We start from the raw sequence: 23,592 nt of genomic DNA on the forward strand, positions 1-23,592 counted from the left end.
TTATTGGTGGAAATTGCCCTTGCACTTTTTAATCTGCCATCTCCCGGGGTCTCATAACACTTTATGGCTTTATATGTCTCATCAGGTTTTATATTCTACGATCATACAAAAGATGACTTTCTGCTTTTTATGTCTTTGATCTCGTTTTTGGTTTTTCAGTCACATCAATTTCTTTTCTTCGATATTTCCAGCTAAACGAGTGGATGATGTTATGGGGCCCTAAGAGAAGTTGAAGTATTGTTTTTACACTTCAGTACAATAGTTTAAAAAAAAAGAGATGTGCATGTACCATTGCGCTAAAATAGAAAGAAACATGCCTTTTATGAATGCTGTACGTGCGTCAGTATGACTGAACTGATGAATAGAAGCAGTCACATGGGGGAGATCAAACTGTGTTTGTACAGCTACAGTTTATGATCTGTTTTTTTATATACACACTTCAAACTATGTTCCAGTAATTAAACATTTAGCTGTTTTTCTCTCCCATAAAACAGCCCACGTGCACCTCGAGGCTATCTGGATCATCCATAATTCTTAGAGGGAATAATTGCAGAGAGAAATTGTCAGGATCAAATCATCAAAAATAGTGACATTACTCAGTTTGACTCATATAAGCTGCAACTTTCTGTGCATGCCTCCCCCCCCCCCCCCCCTTCTTCTTCTTTTTTTAACACACACACACACACATGGTAATAGCTCATGCAGATGGTTCAATAGTCACATCTGGCAACAGCTGGAGTTGTGGGCCCATCTGTTCCATCCTAGGTGGAGACAGAGTGGGATTCTGCTGCTTTCATACTGACCCTCCTTTACATATATTCACTTTTCAATCCACTGCAGCAACACAACAGCCAAAATCCTACACCAGCGGGGCTCTCGTACCTTCCCCCTATTCAGACAGAGCAGTCTATTACGTTGTTGTTTCCTTCTCTTTGTTTTCTTCCTCTTGTGACTTCGCTGATTTTTCTTCCTTTTGTTCTTTTATTTTTCTCATTTCTGTCCCCCTCAGTTTTTCCCCTTCCTTTTCATTTTCCTCCCCCACTTTAATAATATGTCCACATATTATCAAAGTGACTCGTAATTAACTGCGTGGAACACGTACAGCTAGATGTGTGTGGGAGACACAAGATCATTTCTAAAGCAGCGAGGGTTTGTGGTCATTTCGTCACCGCCGTTTGATGACATCTTGCCATCGGAGGCTAACTCTGCATCAAACCCCCAAACAAAATAAAAACACCTAAGTTCTGTGCGGTTTTCAAACTAGACTGAAAAGACGCAAATAATTAGATCTGAATAAAAATGTGGAAACTCAAATACAGTTCAAGACACATGGCCTGTCTCTTACTCGTTTAATTTCACTCCCCAGTTCTTTTTTCTGGAGAGATCCATGAGACCCATTTCCTTTCTCTTCCATCACCTCCCACTACTCTACATCTTACTTTTTACTTGCCACATTCTGCAATCAATCTGGTGTTCATTTTATCTAATGAGCTCACTAGGTTGTCTTAAGCAATGGTGATTGATAATAATGGCTTAGAAATGTCTCATTGATTCACTCCTGTATCAGACTAGTGAAGTAAAGGCTCTCTCTTCATTAAAATCATAGGTCATCAACTGAACGGTCTCTCCCACAGTATGTTTTGCCTCTATCGGGTTGGCAGATCCTTTGTTTTTGACTGCCCCTCCCCCACTCCAATGCATGATAAGTGAAGCTGGTTTGTAGTTAACGCATCTGCATCTCTTGTAATATTCCTTTCTGTAAGGCTTCCCAATCTTATGTTATTGCTTCTTTTTTTTTTGAGAACATACCATCCGCCATGTTTTACAATATTTTGCACCTTTAAACAGACTGTTGAGTGTTAGCAAATGTGTGCAGTAGACATCATTTCATTGCAGCCAATCAAAAAAAAGCAAACGTGTTACAGTTGGTCAGTTTGATGGAAGTCTTTAATTTTTATGGCTGGGCTTCTTAACAGCCATGACTGATGGAGCCATTTGACTTTAAAGCTGTAAGAGCTCCTGTTTGTTATGCAGGCAAGATTGTGAGGCCACTGGCAATATGTCTCAAAACATATTACTGCTTTATGCATATAGCCTTTGTGTGTTTGCACTCGCATGTGTGAGAGGTTGTGCATGAGAGAGGGGGAGTGACAGCGAGAGAAGGAAAAAGAACTTGAGGGGTGGGGGCTTCTTCTAATGATAATTTAGGAATGGGTGTATGTGACAGAATTTGCACCTACATGAACAGTGCACAGTCAGCATGCGAGCTCAAATCACTTCAGTAGTTTCACATCAACCAATTTAATAGCTCAATCCCGGCCAGTGAAGTTTTTATTCCAAATCCTGTCCATAATCTAATGGCCTTTGAAAGTCTGCCACTTCCCCCTGGCTGACAGGTTGTGCATTTGGATCTAATTGAATCCATTTACATCCTGCACAAATGGAAAGCACATGGAGGCCTTCCCACCTGGTTTTGATCAGCTACTGAGTTGGGAGAACCACACTCTTTGGAGTCCGCCGAGTGCCAGCAGGGGTACGCTGCGGAGTGAAAGATGGAGAGTGAAGGAAGAGAGGACACATTTTGATATCACCCTTGGCTCTAATTAAATTCAGTTTGAGTCCTGTTGCCTCTTTACAATTTTGAGTGTCCCTGCCTGTCTGCCAGACTGTAGTCGTTTACAGTTGTATTATTTTGCCACAAGGGGGAGTCTGGCAATACCCACTCATGTATCACTGCTTCTGTAGACCCAAGAATCTTTCATCCTTCTTTTCTGGTTTGATGTTGGATAGAATATAGATTCAATCTTAGATGTACAAGCCCTCAGGGGGTAGTTGAAATGTTACAGTAGTTTGAAGGATAATTAAAAACCTTTGCTGTAGCCTTTAAATCCACTTAACAATCAACAGGTTTGAGTTTTTAAAGCAACTTAAGGCATCTAAAGACAAACAGAACTCAAAAGAGGTCAAACCATTTGCAGCTGAGGTGCAGGAATCTACGAAATGCCTTTGTTAGGCTCCTCTTTTTTATTTTCGCTTCATTTTACAGTGTTTAAACTAGTATAAAAAAAAGATTTGGGGGCATGCTGGTGTTGTCACTGGGTGCACTTGGTTTTAGGGATGGGTCATAAAAATGTTTAATGTAGTTAGTCAAAAGTTCCATCCGTCTACTTTTTTCCACTAATCCAATTCATGGTTGTGGGGAGGGTGTGCTGGAGCTTATCCCAGCTGTCAGAAGTTAAAACGTTAAATTCATCTCAGGAAGAGTTAGAAGAGAAGCTAAACTTAAAGACCAGACATTAAAAAATATGCTTCATTTTACACATGTTAACCTGTGTACCGCTGTAGTCATCAAGGAGATTTAACAGTCATGCCTTGTTCCCATATAGAACTGCAGTCTTAAAAATTTATGCGTGAAACATATTTTCTCTCTCCCAGGCAGCTCGGTGGTGCAGTGGTTAGCACTGTTGCCTCACAGCATAAAGGTCTTGGGTTGAAATCCAGTCTGGTTCATTTGTGATTCTCACTGTATCAGGACATAGCCTATCTTGGTAGTTGGGATAGGCTCCAGCCTCCCCCATGACCCTGAACTGGATAGACAGATGAAGATGGACGAATATAACGGATGAACAACTGACCTCACAGCTCATTGTTCATTTAGTGGGCAAAGTTCAGTTATTGTGCAAATGTACTGTTTATAAGGTTGGGAAACCTGCAGTCAGCTGAGACTGAAGAAGTCACTTAGATGAGTGACGAAATGTTTCTTCCACTGAAAGCGCTACATTCAGATGAACAGAATCAACCTTTTTGGGATGGATGACTATATTTTCTCCCAAACCTTCCTTTTTTCAGAGAGAGCATATATAGTTATATATAATTATATTATTTACAAGATAATTTTTTTTCACTTTCTTTCAGGAAATAAATCATACTGGTAACCATAACAAAAACAGTTTAGTCTCTAAAATGAGGCCAATGTTGTGAACCCAACATTGGCCTCATCTCCTGAGTGAAAGATCTGCATTTGACCACCCCACCCTCCTCAAAGTATAAACATCTCTAATACCAGGAGCAGGATTACAGCTATTATTACTGGGGGGGAAAAGTATATATATATTAGCTATCAAGAAGACAATCTATTCAAACACAGGCACACTGATGCTGTCTCTCATTCAAAGCATAATTAAGATTTTGTTTTACTTGTGTGGGAAAATAAGAGGTTGTTTGTGTATCACCAGTTGCCAGCAGTAGTTTTGTGTACTGCATGCAGCATGCAAACGTTAAGATTAGTGTCATTATTTCTATCAAGAGAATTTCCTAATGCTGTTCTTTTAATTTAATGACTATAACTTTTTTGTTTGTAATGCTGATGTATTGCGCACATCATGGCTAAAGTATCCCTGCATGCTGAAGGGAAGCATATGAGTGGAAATTGGCATTTGTGTGTCTTTTTCCACACACATCAGAATTCATAGCACGACTGCTGTGCATGGCCTACATCCATGTAGTTCTGCAAACAGATACGGTTATTGGAGCAATGGGTAACATCATGACCTTCATCGGGTCCTGCTCTGTCCATCCAGCCCCACCTCCTGCCGCATCTGGTTTGACCATCTCAACCCCAAACCCCTGCTAGCCACCCCCACCTGCACCTCATCAATCTTGGGTGTCATCATTCCCACACTTCTGGCTATTGCTAAAGTAAGCCACGACATGAAGACGTGAAAATGATGAATGGACTTTTCCGGACAGGAAGCGGCAATGTTTGAAGAGACACCCCACCCCTCCGTCGTCTTTCCGATCCATTTTTCACTTTCTTGCATCTGCCATGTCTCTCAGTTGTCCGTCATCCTTGCATCAATAGAAACCCAGTTCCACAAAAATAGGCCTCAAAAAGACGTTTTGCGTTTCTTTTTTTTTTTTTCATATTCTCTCTACAAAGTTGAATCCTCAAAAACACGTTTGTCTAAATTTAGTCTGTTGGTCATGAGCCACACTGAGAAAATGTATTTTCTGCAAACTGTGACTGCATAAAGGGAGCTTGAGAAAATCACTAAATACTTGTTATACATTCATCCTTTTTCAATACAGTCACTCAAACCCATGCAGTTCCCCACCATTTTAGCAGTTACTTCGCCATAAACAAGACTTAAAGTGAACTTTGACTGTCTGCATGTCATCCATTGTTGCATCTACATACCTATAGTACAGTCATTCATTGCTGTAAAATGCCATCCATTAACAGTTGTAGAAGTTTCTGTATTTTTATGGTTGTTGATGTGAAAAGAACCACTGTGTGTTCCAAAAGAGCCATTATCAATCCAAATCTTCATAACTCTTCTCCATAAAGCTTCTGTCGAACACTTGCATATTGTCGCTGAATGCCACAGAGGTTTTTATAACTGTTCATGACTGAGATATTCATCGTAAATGTTGGTCAGGCATGGTTATTACAATATGAATGACAGTAGTTTTCTCTGTCATGTGATTTTGAAGTTTATCTCAGGATGTATGTTAAGGCTTTAGGCGCATATTTTGTTGAAAAGAGCCAGCTCCTCAAATTCTTCTATAGTCTTTGCTTGCATTTTGCTCCCATGAACTCTAGCTTCCAATATCAGACCAAAGAAACACTCCCTTGTTCCTATGCTCCCTCAGGGCAAAGTGGCAGTGCTAGATATTTAAGAGATTTAAGCCTCCTTTGTCAAGCGGACTGAAGCCACTCCTTCTTTTTTTCCCCTAAAGCGCAGTATAGCAGCTGGGCTTTAATACAATATCGTCATCATCTGTAGATTAAGACAGACAAGGTATGTTGTTCCCATCAAAATGAGCAGGGGAATAAAACGTCCACTGAAGTTTTCTTGAACTCATTTGTTTTCCAAGCCTTTCGGAAATGATTCTCTGTGGAATTGCGCAATTTGTCTCACATCAATTATTTCTTATAAGACAAAATGCTCCTGTTAAGTCTGCTATGCACAGCAGGACATATGTGAATATTCAATAAAAGATACAAAACTGCAGGTAAACACTCCAGTAAGGCTTTTTTTATTTGACACATATTCCATCACAGCATTTCATTGTGAATACATTGAGAGATACCCTTTCTTGTAATTTGATTAGTGGACCAGAATTACAGCCAGCCCTCTCTCATTTACTATTACTAAGAAGAAAACAATTAAGCTATACATGTTAGCTATCAAGGAGACAACACGCCTGTGCAGAGACACACTACTAGATAAAACATACACTCACACACACACACACACACACAAGTCTCATTTAATCCTTTATGATGCGCCTGGAATTTATAATGATTTTAATTAGAAAAGGTGCGGTAGGAGTCTACTCCATAGCAATGCTGACACTCCAGGGTGCCTCGAGCCAATTAAAAATATGTGCTGATCAAACAGTCTGCCCTCACCGTGTACAACTATCCCCGGAGCCTCTGCTGCAGCAGAGGGATGGACAAGCTCACGGCCTCTTGCTCTCACCGCGCAGGCTACAGAGAAGCCAGCAGCTCCACTCGACACTCTCCACCCTGAGATCTGGTTCAAGGCTCAGTTATTCCCATTAGCCGTATATGACGCAGGGTAACGGAGGCCTAAGCGCTGAGCAGAACCCCCATAAGAGAAATCCATCAGTTCACAATCAAACGTTTGTGAGAAAATGTCACACACCCATTTGATCCCAAAAGAGATCTCCCCCCCTCACAAGGGAACAGGCACAGCCCACTTTGCTCTCACACTCTGAGTGAGAATTATATGACAATTTCGAGTGACAATTAAGCCTGGTATTAATTACATCGTTCTTTTTGTTTCAAGAAATCCCTGCGATGTTGCCAGACCCAGGAGTGCTCAAAATAGATACATTTAAATGAATGTGAAATCTTCTTATATTTTCCAGATGTTAATATTCTTGAGGAATCCTCCATCTCTGTCACATCCTTTTCTCCCCTCTCTCTGTGAAGTCCCTCCTCCCTCTATCATTAGGCATCTCTGTCCCTAGTGATTAATGACACTAATGAGCATGTGCAGCCATTCACTCTGCCACACATTATTCTATTCTCTGGCCTAGGCCATGTGTCATGTCCTCTTGAGGATGAAGAACATAGCTTCCTGGTCATATTCAACTGAACAACAATATTAACCCCTATCTTTTGCAATAAATGCATATCAGGGGTACACTTGATGCACAATCGCACAAACAGAAACAAACAGAGAGACAAATGATCATGCTAAAAGGTTTACGTTTAAACCCACCTGAGCATATAATGAAAAATGATTTAGATAGATAATGATTTTCTAGCTCGTGCTCAGGTCAGAAAAATGTGAAAGCACAAACTTTTAAAAAAAGAGGCCAAAGCTTGTAGTGAGATCATCAAAAAAATAAGATAATTTTTCTCTTTGTGTGTTGCTTTGTGTCACTCTGCTGGTTTGGCAGCTCATAAATCCACATTCAAACTTTCTCTTTCTTAAAAATGAAGGGTTATTGATGATATTAGAGGAGATGTTGCTTATTGAACTGACAGTGCCTGATGCCGTTTCTGCTTTTCTCCGCTCCAGCGTTGCTGTGGTGGATCTGGCGCTGTTAAACTTTTATCTTTGGCAGACGTTGCAGGCTTGTCAGGTGAGCAATAGGAAATCATAACTGCATATTTGAAGATCCATAAAGAAGGCCCCCATATCTTTCAAGACATGTATTAGCCAGGACCCTGAAATACAGCTGCTCACTTTTATGTTGGAACCCCAGTTGGCCATTGGGATTTGAAATTAATATGACAGAAGGGCCATCTGCTATAGGAGACCACAATAGCATTCAGGAAAACTGGTTTAGGCCTTGCAGAGGACATTTTTAATTGGATGCGTCACACAAAAATATATACATGTCATATAAACTCATTTGTTGGAATGATGGCTGAGCTGGATTTATAGTAGCCTGCAAAGAGACACAGAGACACAGGACAAGAAGGGGAGATGCTTAGAAGGAAAATAAATCAAAGGCAGACACCCGGCCACTATTATTATATTCTTGTTATTGCTTTACAATCAATGCACCGCATCAGATAGCTGTGAAGGAATGCTTAGTTTTACTCCAATTGTTCTGCTTGTTATCGGAAGTCATGGCATTTTAACATGTCCTGACATCAGTGCCTTTAACTAAAAGCCACATAGTTTCAGTCAGGCCCGCAGCTTGCTGTGCCGCGAGGCTTGAGTCACTGAATCCCTATTGATCATTCATCAGTAACTGGTGGCTCACTCTCAGCATCTTCTTGATTCGGCAGCGGTGTAGTGTTATGCCCTGGTTTCATTTTTTTGCTTTGCTCTGCAGTCTCTGCTACATGTGTTGCAGTAAAGTCACAATACAGCATTGCAGAAGCAGAGCTGTTTTACTATATTCATGAGCAATAAAATGTATTTTTTTTTGTAATTATTTATTTGAGGCTCGTTTGTACATTGCATCTGCCGTTCAAACACATTTACAGCTTTTGCTAATTATTATCTGGTACCTTGATCATATTATGACATACTTTTTTTTTTTCCTTTCCAAAGCTGGATTTATCATAAATGTTGCTCATAAATGTTTTGCTCTCCTTTCTTTATACTGAATTTTCAAGACAATCTGGGTTCTTGTCATTTTAAAACTCGTGCAAAGGATTTTAGCAATCATCTTAAAGCAGGATTTGCCACATAATTTCTCTCTGACATTACAAAGCAAGCAGTAAAAGAATTCTTTATTTGAACTATTTCACTGTCAGCAGAAATCCCGCAGTATTGAAACTGGCAATTGAAATCAAAAAATCCTAACAAACCAGTCCTAACAAGGATTCATGGTGTTGTGAGGGGGAGGGAATACACAGTGAGTTGTGTGTTTGAGTGTGTCTGTGTGTGCTCCTGAATGAAAAGCGGAAACCCAAATAGCTGAGATGATTTGCCACAGACAGACCAGGGTCTGGGGAGACACCAGGTTCGTCTGGGACCCCCCGAACTGATTGTCGTGATCGTTGCCCAGTTTGGTCATGTGACGCTTATGCAATGTTGTCCAACCTGCAGCTGGGGTGGAAATTAGTCACCCAACACACAAACCCTCTTTTCTTTTCCCAGACAAGAGCTTTTTGGTAACAACAGCCATTTTGCTCACATGACCAAAAGAGCATCCTGTCAGTTGAATTCATTACTTGCAACAATTCAGTATGTTTATTTTTTTTTTCAGCACATACATGAGCACGAACACTCACTTAGCCTTTGAGTGCATTTCCTTCATGTTACCGCAGAAGCATGGAATTGTACTAACAACTGGTTATGCACTTTTCACATATTATCATTTCTATTGTGGGCCTGCAGGGCTACAGGCGAAACAATCGCTGCTCCACTATAATCCTCACTGAGGTAATGAGGGTTTTAAAATATGACATGAGGCTCAGTGAACCTAAAGGTAAAGAAGGGCAAACGCAACAGAGCGCTAACTTGGAGAGAAAAAGATTAGATCTTGCATTTAAACAAACAATTGACCTGCGTCATTTAAAACCTTGAGACTTTTAGCTCTGCGATAATTTGACTGAAAAGCTTCATTTTTAAATTTGTACTTATTATTTTTAAAGCAGTCAAAATATACTTCTTTGCCAAACACAGACATTTGATCTACAGCTGATGGATAAGTGTGTGTCTGCGTGGAGGTTTGTGGATGTACATTCTGTGCATTGGCTGTAGACACCTTCAGTAAGCTTTTGTTTACAATCATAGGTAATATGATGGAAATGAGTGTGTTCTTTTGTTTTTTTTGCAAGAATAACATCTATATTTTTTATTAGTGTGGTAAAACCAGAGTTCTCTCCTTGAAGTGAAGACAGGACCACATAGAGGGCAGTTTTAAATAGAGTCCAGTCCTAGTAGGCTTCTGGTTTTGCCATATGCCACTACAATTCACAGTTATTAGCTCTAGCACCTTACAAGCACACAAGTATGCAGATACACACACGGCCCCACACACACACTCATAGGTCATAGGTCATTTGTTGTCAACCATCTCTGTATTATTTCAGGCTACATGCTGTTTAAAGGCTTAACTTGGCCAAAGTAGAAACATGAAAGCGACCCCCAGTAATAAATTCATTCAGGGATGAATCTCATTGTTTTAGGTTAAACTCAATACACTACGATTTTGGAATATGTGTCTAAATTGTAAGAAAATTGGATTAAAATTGCCTAGATGACTTTTAATCTCTGATTCATGTAAAGTTTTCTTTCTTTCTTTTTTTCCCCTTCGCCAAATTTACCTGGTACAGATATTCTCTAAACGTGGAATCCATATAACGCTCAAAATACCCCGGATGTACGGCTGCTTGGAATATTGCTGGGTATTTTATTGTGGAACTAAAATCATATGGACATTTTCCCCCTTTCCCTAATATCCAAGGGCCCTTTATCCGTGTATAGATGTGGGTGGGAGGCTACAGACTGTCAATCATTAATGCTTCATTGATCAAGGACAATCCCCGTCGTAAAAACGGTCTCTCTCTCTCGCTCTCTTTTTTTTCTGCAGAAATCTCTCACTCCGCATTAATTATCACTATGTCTGTTGTGTGTGGGCGTGCGTGCACACGCGCGTATTAGCGTGTGTGCTCCTGTGTGCAACTAAGCACCCTTTTGAATATTTCGCATTGCACGCACTCACTTGAGAAGGGCTCATGATGAGATGAAATTCCAGCACCTTCTGCTAAAATACAAGTTAGTATTCAAGCAATGTGGCCGAGCGTTTGTGAAATCTCACACAGGGCAGTGCACACAAAACTCGAAAGAAGAAAGAAAGGGGGGGAAATGCATTAGCCAAGTCCATCTTAACGTAGGGCATATTTTGATTTTTAACAATTGAGGGCTGAGGTATACAGGCTCTCTGAAGTGAAGTGACACCAAACCAGCCTGAGATTTTCTTTTTGCTCAAAAATATATAAATTACTCGCTTTTTCTTTTCTTTTTCTTTTTTTGGCTATCCATTTAAAAATAAGATTCTTAGATGGATGTCTAACACACACACGCGCGCACACATAATTTACCATAAACCTTTATTTTTGCCTTGAATAGCTGTCCCTAAATTCCCTTAAGTCTACCTTTTTAAAACCGCACACACACATTAAAAAAAATTCCAATAAATAAAAGAATAATTACAGTTATTAGTCATCATCCATACATTGCCAAATAAGAAAAAAATAAACTAGGGCAGTTCGCTTTTTTATTATTCAAAATAAATACCACATTAAAAAATAAATAAATAAAATAAAACACGTCTTCAGTAATATTTCAACCCACATTTGCAGCGAGGCAGGCAGGATCAAGAGTATTTTCAGTAAATCCTTGAGTCAACAAGCTATTGCTGGAATAGTAACAAGGGACATGCAGGACCGTCGTTTAAAAAAAAAAAGTCAAATATTTTGGCTGCACCACATTCACGATCGTCTCTCCAGCCTCTCCACATATCCATCCGCTATCTCGCCTCGCTCTCGTATTTTACACCCCGATCTGAATTTACCGAAAGCCAGACAAACAGCATGCGACGCGATCATCCGATTAACTCCAAGTAAATTTCCTGCAAACAAATCACGCTGGATTTCCCCCCATTTTTATATCAGCAGCAGCAGCAGCAGGAGCACGTTGACCGGACTACGACAAACCTCATGCAGCCACACTTTAAAGCGCTGAAAGACTCCATGCAGGATTTCTTCTCCATTAAAGCGGACCTCGGCGGGGTGATCCACAACCGGAGCTTTTTTTCTGTTTGTTTGCTTTTTTTTTTTTTGGGGGGGGGGGGGGGGGGTCTTTTTTTTTCTTTTAACCCCCTTTTCCAGCGCCCTCACGTGCAGCCTATAACCCGAATCGTTTCGTGGCTCGTTTCACTTGTTTTCATTACTTTTCATAAAGCCCCGGCATCGCTAGTCGGCATTTACACGAAAACTAACCTCCATTATTTTAAATATCCAACACATAATTTCCCCCTCTCTGCAGTATTCCCTTTGATTCACGCTTGACTCATATGGCTTCAGGGCCAATAGGGGTCCGCCTTTGGGGCGCCTTAAAACCGTTCCTTCTTATCCCCCCTTTCATCATCTAACCTGGGACGCCTTGAAACTGCAGGGCCAGTTATTGCCTTTTTTTCCCTCCCGGACAGCCCAATGCGGACTGGCCAACAGCCAATCAGAGTCTTGTTTACATTCTGTGACTGACAATGCTCTGTCCTCGTGCCAGCCAATCAGAAGCAAGCATACAATAGGGGATTCATTTGTAAACATTTAAAATAATGCAGTAACCAATCCATAGTAATAGCACTGCGTGGATAAAATTGGGGAATATATCTTATCTCCATGATTCCGCATGGAGATAAGATAAATTCGTCTTGCGAGCATTGGTCAGAAATGCTGTAATGGCTGTAAAGAAGGGGAAAAGTAGAAGTACACGTGTTTATATGTATCCCCATGGATGAACGCCTTGAATTGCTAACAACATTTTAAAAGATATGGGCTATTAATCTATAATCTATAAGTAGTCTGCTTGTACTTGGTGTTGCAATGTTTTGTTTTCAAAACTGCATTTGTGAATAAAAACGGTATTATTTTATTGATTATTTAAACACTATATATTCTAGCGATGAAAAGACTGCTCAGATGGTTTGTAGGCAAAGATCCCTTGTTTCGCTTTAAATAAGTAATTAAAAAAACAAAAACAATTTAATTTAACATCTTCAATAGGGGGTGTCAAACATAAGGCCTGAGGATCAGATTTAGCTCTGCAAAGACTCCAATCCGGCTCCCTGTACAGCTTTAGAAAGTTGTGCAAAAATTTGGAACGTTTAACTGTATTTTTATAGGTTTGATTATTGATTAAGACCCCCACCCCCCACTGCCATCCACACTAGACCAAAGTAAAAGGACGTTTTCCATGAATGAAAGAAAGCTTTGTGTTCTAAATGTACAATTACAAGACAGTCTGAGCAATGAACACGTATATCCTTCATTTTCACTGGCCCAGCCCAATTCACATCAAAGTTGGATGTATATGGCCCAAAAAGTAAAATGAGATTGACATCCATGCTCTACAGTGTACTCTTTTTTTTTCTTCTTTCTCTCTCTCTCTCTCTTGTTTACACACACACACACACACACACACACACACACACACACACACACACACACACACACACACACACACACACACACACACACACACACACACACACACACACACGTATATTAAGTGTTTATGCTTTTATGTGGATTATTGCTCATTTGTGGCTTTAGAATTTTGGTAAATGGTTAAAACGACTCTTTTTTTTTATTAGTGTCTCTTCCTTAGTTACTTTGGTGCACTGCTATAAATAATTAAATGCACATGAATGTAATATGTGCCGTTTAATTCTTGATTTTATGCTATCATCAAGCCGTTCTCTATCTTAGTTTTATCTGCGATAGATTAAAAGCTGTGCTCGTGGTGCACTGCGCTCTATTGTAGCGATTTGTGCATCCAGTGCTTTTAAATCTGGCGCTTTTCACTCCTTTTATCACTGCCAGTCACCACACTATTGGTCTCTGCTGCCAGCCAATCGGAAACCACCCTGTCCGCGGGCAGGCGGCACGAGCTCATTAACATGCAGGCATCCGACCAATGGAAGGATGTGTTTACCCTGCCCTCGAGACGCGAGGTACGCAGTTGCACCGGGAGAGAAACCGCTGCTCGGAGATCCGAGCCGCAATCCAGCCAGGCCGGAAGCCCCGGTCGCACTGCTTCCATAGAGTGAACCAGCAGGCTACTGCACAGCCTCAGATGGAAATAGTCTACTGTAGGATTACACTCTAGCCACATGGTTTATTTCAGATTTTGATTTAAATGGGCGTCGCACTTGGCCTTGCACCTTTCCTCCTTGAATTTTGTGATTTTATAATTTATGGTTATGCAAGGATTTAACATACCAGTAAGTAGTAATTTTATATACCTGATTTTCTTTACTTTTAATAAAACATACCAGGGCCTGTTTCCTCGTTGTAAAATGACAGATGGTGTAGTAAAAATGCAGATTAAAAAAATGCCAGGCTGTATGTGGCATGCTGTGCATTATAGAGTGCCTTGTTATAATTTCTAAAATAACAAAACAGGATGAGCTGTATCTTCCGAGGAATAAATTGTAATTTTATACCCTACATTTACATTTACATGACATAATCAAGGGCCTATTATTATTATTATTATTATTATTATTATTATTATTATTATTATTATGCAATGTAATATTATAAAATGACTACTAATTAACGACTTTACAGCTCTTTTTTATTATCAAGAAGCTTAGCTGTATTATATTTTATGTGTTTTTATATTTTAGTTTAATTATTTTTTGATTCATTTTAATTTCAGCTATTTAAATAATAATAATAAAATAAAAAATAATATCGTTTGATTAATAGTTTAGAATACTGTGCTTTACCTCTTGGTGTGTCTATATTATGGCTGCCAGACTTATAAATTCCTAGCGGAAAATTTGCATACAAAGAGAACGGGAAGAATGTCTTCACACACCCCGGCCGATGTGCACTCCTTGCCGGCCAGCTCAGTCGCGGAGGGCCGCTTGTCTCGCAGCACTATCCGACCTATACCGCGTGATTTGATTAACTATCTGCTTTCCTGCCGTCGACTCGATCTTACAATTGTAATTGACATTGGCTTAATCAATTGTATTGTGGTGGTCGATCCTTTGATTTTTTTCTCCCGTTATTCGAACGATTGTTTGATGCACGATTTCGCAAATTTTAGGCTAAAATAAAAAACAACAACAACAAATAACCACATGCGATTACACGGCAGCAATTACATGCCCGTGCGTATACTTTCGGAATATTTAGAAAGCTGGTAAATGCTCAGTAGTGTTATTCTTACAGGTCTGTTGGCATACAGGGAAGGCTGAACGTAACAGCATGGCGAGGGGAAGGTAATGGCCGACTGCAAAGCACTTTCTCAGTGTGGAAACAAAGGCAGTCCTCCTGACGGGCGGCCATTCACCTTGGATCGCTTTGCAGCCCAAGAACGCAATCTTCTGCTATCATGAATGCTATAGCAGGGCTTATTTCACGTTTTCGCGTTGAGGATTCACATGCAAGCTCACACATTACCTCAGGAAGGCTCGGTCAATACGATTTTTTTCTTCTTCCCAAGGACCTGCGAATGGAGCGATTTTATTGTTGTTGGTGTGGCATTGGATTGGAGGCTGTAACTGGCAACATGGGGAGATAATGGTGCTGAGAATGAAATAGCTTAAATGATAATATGCCTGCTCTCTATTGGACGTTGTAAAAAAAAAATAGTTTTAATTTAATTACATTTTATTTTAGTTATTACATTTATGAAACAGATATAGATTATTATCTTGGCAATCCATTTGTAAAAGCTATTGATGACCTCAGATGGAGAATCTATAATATAAAATGAATCTTTCACTTATATTTTGGAAATTACTAGAGTTGTTTTTGAATCCCCCCCACCAACAGCCAGTACTGAAGCACAATATAAGCTTTCCCCTTTTGGGAGACCTGTTAAAATTCGTAATATATATATATTTTTTTCTCCTTTTTTTTTTTAACAGTAAAATACAATTTATTTTCATTTTGAGAATGGGCCACTTTCCCATCCAGACTAAATATTTCTATTTTTGTGGCATGGCAGAGGATGTAGCCTGTAATGTATTTACTACTCCATTTGATTACCTGACCTGAAATAGGTCAAGGCAGACGAAGACAGTGAGAGTGCAGTTATTCACGTGCGCACACACATATACTCACGCGCAGACGCGCGCACGTGCACACACTCGCTCACACACACACTCAGGGAGAGAGGGAGAAAGAGAGGGGGGGGGGGTGAGTCCATGCCTTTCAGGAGCTGATGCATCTCTGTTATAAGGCTGTATTCTAAGTATATTATTATTTATTATTATTACTATTAATATTTTCAATACAATTCTTACGATTTGTGTCGAAACTCTGCGAACTGACAGCTCAGACTTCCTCTTCAAATAGTTTCTTTTATTGTCATATTTATTAAGAACTGGGATTTTTGTAGCTTGAAAATGCTGCATGATATATTCGCGATTTATGCCACTTAATATCGTTATAGAGCAAAACGGTGCCATGCGTAATGAGAGGTGGATGGAGATTACAGAGGCACAAAAAACGCCATGCATCAACCCGAGACAATAGGACGAGCTAGAGAAGGCAGGCAGCGTTGTTCACCTTGAGATAGGCTGAGTAGGCTTCCATCATTTTTAACCCTCCGAAACAGGACGACACGTTTCCTCTCCCTATCAAAACTACAAAGCGGGGGTAGGGGGGATTGTCAGATTGCCGCAGAAATCACAGTTGATCTAAATCATTATATTGCATGTCATTGTGCTTTTAGAGATGGTGACATCTGGTGACTGCTGACATGGATGTTGAATAAAATGTTTAGGCTCGACGTAATCTGAGCATTGTAATGCTTTGCATACAAAAGTGAACATATAGAAACCTAAAATGTGTCACCCTGCTCGACGTGTCTGTGAAATCTGAAGTACTCCCCTCCATATTTAGGCCTGTATCCCAGGCTGATCAATAGAGCCGGAGCTGAACCCGGCTCAGTGGGCTTTCGGGCGCCTCGGTGGTCGTTTGTATCTGCCATGTCTTATTTTCTGTAGTCAGTTATAAGTCGTAAGGTTTATTTTTTTATTAGCAATATTTTAAATATATATCCTTAGTGTGACAGGAAGGATATTTGAGCAGAAATAAATGAAGCGGTACTAATGATGTGTTTTCTCCCATTTATTTTATAGTACTAGACTGCAGTAATGTTTTGCATCGTGTTAGGCTTATCTTAAATGAGCTTTCCATTTTTTCCATTTACTGAACATGTCTCTGAATTTCTCCACTGACAGAAAAGATGATCGGGGGCTACGTTTTTGGCTGGAGAAGCCTGCGATCGACTGAATGCAACACATAGATACGAGGGAAAGGATTATTATATGGGTTGCATTTGATTTTCCTGACCTGCCCTATCCGGATTTCGGATTACTAAACATTCTTCGGAATGGAAGGACGGGATTTCGCTGCTCCGGCGCACCTCCTTTCTGAGCGGGGCGCCTTGGTGCACCGAGCCGCCTCTCGGATCGCTCCCTCGGGCCACAGCTCTGTGCAGCATGCCGGCCACTTCCCGCCGGGGAAATACTACCCCTCACACATACCAATGGCTCCCCACTCAGGTTAGTCAAACGTATAATGTGTGTGTGTCTCCCACACAGCAATACTGTTTTTCTTTTTTCTTTTTTTTCTCATTTTGTTGTGCCATAAAGCCAGCTGTGCATTTATCAGCCCGAATACAAGACGGTGTCGGGCATGTATATGGAGTCGTACCAAGCTGATTATTTTTGCACAAAAGAGAATAATAGAGGGGGGTTTTCTGTTATAAATTATGGGCTGCTCAGGTGTGACTGTTTACAGGAATCCGCTATGCAAATATCAGCTAATAAATCAAGAGAGATTTGATTTACACAAGGCCTTAAACCAGGAATTGTGATTAAGCTGAATCAACATTTATCTTAAAGGTAATGACGACATCTTTGTTAAACAAATAGTCACTTGATAAGATGGGTAAATGCCATGTGTTTAAGAGCTGTTTTAGTTTGCACGTAGGAAGCTGGACAGAGCACAACGACACTGATTTCCTGCTGGCTCGCGAGCTGAATTTAAAATGAGATTTTGTCACTTCACGTTAAATTGTAAAGTGTCACAATGATGCCATCGCTTAACCAAAACCCTTGGCCATACCCAGAGCCATAAGCAAGGAATGGATGGATGGATGGATGGATGGATGAGCAGGTCTGCATGGGTTATGGCGTATGAAGGTTATAGGAAGGAAAGCAATACTAATCCTCCTTCTATATTGGGCTTTGAAGTGTCGGGGTGCAAATGTGTTCACAGTGAATGCATCAGGTTTAGCAAGTGACTTGGGTTTCATGTGAACCCAAATGTGAATGTTTTACAAACGGAAGTATGCACATTTGTGTCTGCACAGAAGAGTCCAAAATTTACAACCCTGCAGAATTAACTCCAACAGCTCATATGTTTTTTTTTTGTTGTTTTTTTTAAAGGACAATAAAAGAAAATGATGCACAGTCCCTCCACCCCACAAAACCTTGAAAGTGCTCCTCTTTACACATTTACTTGATTTGTGGTCACTTTTTGTGCCCACATTCAGTTTTTTTTTAAATTCTCTTCACACATTATTCTGGATTTAATTAAATATATAATGGCAAGAATTCAGTTCAGACAGGAAAAAAAAGGATAATATAATTATATTGCACATCTGTTTTAATGGACTGGATCACAAAATGCGTGTTGGCCCTTTTTAGTTTGTCCACCCATGTAAAACAAAAGAGATTTAAATAAGATAAGTCAAAACAGAGGCGTATTGATTGCATCAAACAGCTCCACTTTTGAAAGAATCTTCTTTGAAAATATGTAAATGCAACCCCTAAAAACACATGTTTATGATGCAGCTGAGCAGTCTTGGGTTACTGGCAAGCAAAAAGGCATATTTAAATATTTAAACCCTTTAAAGTTATTTTATATGCCCAAGCCGCTAAAAGTGTAACAACCCGCTCAGTGTCGGTGGTGAAAATTCAGCATGCATGTCATCCCTGATGATAAAAAAAATCTGAATTGTTATTTTATATACTTGTTTGTTTATTTATGTTTGGGATTTTTTAAATAAAGTGTTCTGCTACAGCAGGGCAGGGTTGTAGTAAGTTAACCAGATCCTAACCAAATTCTGCATTCATTTGCAAAAATCCTACTAAACATGAGGCATAATTAGTCATTCAGGAGAATTCATGGGTGCCGTTCACAATTCATCTCTCATCATTCATGTGTGCTTTTGGCAGTAGTGACACACACACACACACACACACACACACACACACACACACACACACACACACACACACACACACACACAGTGCCTGCATCCATATGTCTTTCATTTTTATTTTTTTATTTTCTTACCATTCATTCTTACAGATGTTTTGCTTGAGAGCACGAAGGCTCAGTGCTGGCTACAGAGCACAGGTGCACCCCTCCACCGCCTGCCCCCCAACCATATTTGGTGTACCTTTCGTAGTATTGTGCTACACACACGAAGGCCTAACCTTCCAAATGTCATCACTGTTCAATGAGCAACACAGGTGGTTTATTGTTCTCCTCAGTCTTGTCAGTAGCGCATGGGCGTGACAGCGGCGCGATCTAATATCCTCGTGATCTGCAAAATGATTTTATTCTTTACATTTCAAGTGTTTGATTGAATTAACATAAAAATAATTTGACATAATTTCCAAATCTTCTCTAGCCTCCACTAGGATGACTTTGTTATTGTGCTCTGCTGACATCCAGCATTTGATTCATTGTTTCAATAATATTTGTAAATGTCAGGCATGCCATGATGCAGATACGTGGATGAGACATGAAGCATAATTTATATATATATATATATATATATATATATATATATATATATATATATATATATATATATATATATAATAGCAGCTTGTAAAAATATTGGATTATTTCTGTCAAGACCGCATGTTGCATTTTTTTAGACATTTAAAAAAAAAAGAAATATTTGGTGGCAGAACTAGCTTTTAATACCAGCACCTGGATAGAAAGTTCATTAAAACACAATTTAAATGTAAACTCGTGTTGTAAAAGGAAAAAGAAAAAAAAGATTTGTACTTATTCTGAATTCTTTTTTAGAAAGAACAACATTACTTTGCAATTTAATTGCTTTCATATAGATTTTTTTTTCAGTTTCCCCAAAACATTAAATCAAATCTTACTATGTAAGATTGGTTAAATGCTTGTAGGGTGTCGAACCAAACTGGTTCCAGTTTGTTCATCTTGACAGGGCAGGTCATTAGTGTCCCTTCAAGTGTCCTGTATGCTGGCAACATTAGCACAACTGAGCGTGTTGTTTGCGGAGTGTGTTCAGTTTCTCTTCACTTTACCCCTGGGGACTAACTTGCACACTGGTTCACATGAATACTTTACAAAGAGCATGAATATTTCAGGGTTGATGTAAAAAATGCATTCAAAGGCGGGTTTCTGATGTGGCTCCTTGAAAGGGTTCCTCTGACGTTGCGGAGGTATTTATTGCGAGCGCTCCCTTCACCCATTGCTGCTAAAAAAGAGCGATGGCAGTTGCAGCATTCTCCTCTGGCATTGTTCCTAACAGACTTTTGGAATTTTGAATTTTTTTTCTGGGAAAAAATTCCTTTGTTTTTGGGGGGGGTTTTCGGCATGCCACATTCACACTTCTACCCTCTTGTCCACTGAACCATGTTACTTAGAGCCAGTAGAGACTCTGTCAGTTTGCATTTGCCTCTGTCCATCTTCACCTACTACAAGCCAGTCATTTGTAATGCATGTCAGGTGGTCGATTTATAGTTTACACTTGCACTGTGTTCTGGGAATCTGACATTGGAGCAACTTCTCTCTGCCTGTACTTGCTGATACAGTTCGACACAGACCTGTAAACTCCTCTAATGCGATTTAATTTGGCCAGTTCATTTACAAGGACTTTGAAATAGTAATTTTATCTTCTTCTGGCTCCAATGCAGAGTTGGAGACGGTCCTCGCTTGGCTGTGAGGCCAAGATTCAGATGTTGGATAGTGTCAGAGCAGGAGACACAGTGGAGCTGTCTTTACTGCTGGCATTTATGGCTGTGGGCTCATCTTTCAGCCATATTGTTCTGATCAGTGTGCTCTGACTGAGGTGTGGCTGTGTGAAAGCAGCGGGGGGTTCACAGCCTGTCCATGGCTGAGCTCTGCTCTAAACATCCCATGTAATCAAAGGTCATATTTATGCCATCTCACTTAGTCTCCTCTTCCTTTGCATCTGCCCGGCCTCCCTTTCCATAGGCTGTCCTCTGTCTCTTTTTCCCTTCCATTTTTCAGTCTCCTTTCTTTCCAGCAGGAAGACTCTTGTGTCTGGGAAGTAGTGGTCTTCCTGCCACTTCTGTTTTAGCCACCCTCCCTTGCCCCTGGGCCATTGTTGTAGACCACAGATTTGTGTGTGTTTTACAGCTGCTGTTAAAGATAAAAAACAGCCCCTTCCACCCCCTTTATTGTTTTCTGGTAGGATGTCCCTGTCATTCCCTTGGTTTTTATGTCCTAGTTGAATATCTGAGCAGCGCCCCCCCCTTCAAAGGTTAGCCATGCTGTCTGGCTTCTCCCATTTTTTTTCCAAAGGAGAATAAATAACTTTACTGGGACTTTTATTGAACGTCTCATTGCTGGACTGTCCCATGGGTCTGTGGATGCTGGGAAGAGGCTTCAAACACAAACACAGGTGTTTGGTGGAGTTAGCAAGGGGCTGGTTACAACCAGGGTCTTTAAAACAATAAACTTCAGCGAGTGAGTGAAGGTTGTTTGTGGGAAAAGAGGTTTCTTCTTCTTGGCCTTGTAGTTCTAGTGTTTTGAACACTCACCGGGTTTGTACCCAGCTCCTGTTTGCCTTTGCCCACTCCACTTCCTCGTTGACCCCAGACAAGAGCAGCGGCTGGAGTGTGTTTCATGGCCAGTGTAATTATTTAGCAGCACAGCTTCCAGCCTCACTCATCCTGCCACTAGTCTTTTCTCTGGAACTCTAAACCTTTTGGGCTATAGTGACATCTGAGCGAACATACATTTTGAATATAGTGAGCATTGTATTAAAAGGCTACTTGTACACGGGGCAACTATAGTTGATGTGCAGTGACAGAGCATGGGTCTTAAGCCAAGTTCTATTTGGCTTTACGCTACGGCTCTGCAAAACAGAGTGAGAACCATGGCCTGTTGTTGGGCTCGTTTGTGGATTGTTGTGATATAACACAGTTCAGACATGCTGTCAGTGGAGTCCCCCTGAATAGTGGAGGCGTTGCTTGGCATCCTACACCTGGCTGAAATAGCACCTTGCCCTGTGCAGCTGCCATCTGTCACCTTCCCCTGACACTGCGGCCCCCCCTGGAAATCCAACTGACTGGCAAGGGCAGTCAACTGTCTGTGAAAGGGTAAGCCCCTTACATATTTGCAAATACCTTTGCTTGCAAGAGTAACAAGACTTTAGGTGTATCTGTATCATTAAAAAGAATTTTTTTTACTAATGATTTAAGTGATCATGAAAAAATATTAGCATCTAAATCAGCCACTGAGTGTAATAAATTTAAAGTTCTATTATTTAAATTTTGTTGCTTATCAGCAAAACTGTTCACACAAAGTGAACGCCTTGGGTAGAGAAAAAAAAAGGATCTGACTTTGCAAGAGGATTGTGGTTAACTGGTGGCCATGTTACCTCAGATACAGGCTCTTGACTCAGTCCGCTACCCAAACCACACCATGTGGCATGATGCCACAGAACCCTTGCCTTGAGCTTGGGGCGTGTACACAGGACAAACACAAAGGAGTCCCATGGGTGACAGTGACTACCAGGGTAGTACCTTCCTGTATTGGATTTCAGGGCATTGGATTTCAAAACCCTCTCATGTATTTTTACACTCAATGTGAGGAAGTGAAAAGTTAATTGACGAATCCAACGAAGCCACGATGAACATGCACGCACATATGCATGCACGCAAAAAATAATGAAAATAAAAGTGTTGTTGCCTGCTTAAATAGACTGATAGGTTTGCCCAAAGCCAACCGCTGCTATTTTGTTTGTGATTCAGATCTCTCTCTGCCCCCTTCATGCTCCCTCCCTCTCTCTTCTAGTATCAGGCTGCTTCTCATCAGGCAGCCCCAGGCCCACCTCAGCGCATGGCCGTATTGCATGTGACAGCTGTTAGACATTATTAACGGCTCAAGCAGAAAATCCAGATTACTGTTTTTTTAATTTCAATTTTATTATTGTAATCGTTCAGTGAAAAGAACAAAAAAAAAACAAAATAGGGGGGCCCTTTTGTTGTTAGCAGATTTGCGGTCAGTGACAATACTGCAAGCACACGAGTGTTATGAATGTGTGTGTGGTTATGTTTGGGTTGGTGGGTGGGTTTGCGTGTGTGTTTGTGTGTCTTGGGGTAGTGTTCTCCAGACAAACCACCCCACCCCACTAGAGCTGAGGCACCCCGTGGTTGGCTGTGAGGCCTAGACAGGTGCATTGTTAACCCTCTAACGTCTGAGCCTGTCTCTGCTGGATCTGATGTTAGTTCTCTGGCAGAATTGAATGCCACTTGGTGCGGCATGTGTAGCAGTCCCAGTTTGTGCTGCATTCACAGGAAACAGCATGCTGCTCTAATGGCGTGTTCTTTCTCCGCACAAATTAGGAGTTTTGAAAATGACAGTTTTTCGGGGTAGCTGTGCAGGCTTCACTTTCTGCTTCAGCACTAACATGTTGTAATGTCTGGATTTTTATTTTGAAACAACGATATAATTCAGCAACTGCTATGGTTTTTCTCTAGAGTTTGTCTTTATTTCCTTCACTTTCTATTTTCTGGATTCTGAGCTTCCCTTACTCAAATGACTGTAATCTATAAATGATAGTGTGCGGCAAACTGGTAGAAAAACTTTAC

General features: G+C 40.5%; 1 protein-coding gene across 9 annotated transcripts in view; it reads left to right on the forward strand.

Moving 5' to 3' along the window:
• The first annotated feature begins 13,679 nt into the window (after nt 1–13,679).
• The window catches only part of bahcc1a (BAH domain and coiled-coil containing 1a), a 61,813-nt gene continuing 51,900 nt past the window's right edge, over nt 13,680–23,592 (forward strand). For all 9 annotated transcript variants that reach the window (XM_026164859.2, XM_026164862.2, XM_026164863.2 and 6 more), the window contains exons 1-2: nt 13,680–13,950; nt 16,933–17,256. In XM_026164859.2, the coding sequence (XP_026020644.2) occupies nt 17,085–17,256 (172 nt within the window). In that variant the 5' untranslated portion in view covers nt 13,680–13,950; nt 16,933–17,084. The remainder of the gene's footprint in view (nt 13,951–16,932; nt 17,257–23,592) is intronic.

Source organism: Astatotilapia calliptera, chromosome 4 (assembly GCF_964374335.1).
Source record: "Astatotilapia calliptera chromosome 4, fAstCal68.1, whole genome shotgun sequence".
NCBI lineage: Eukaryota > Metazoa > Chordata > Actinopteri > Cichliformes > Cichlidae > Astatotilapia > Astatotilapia calliptera.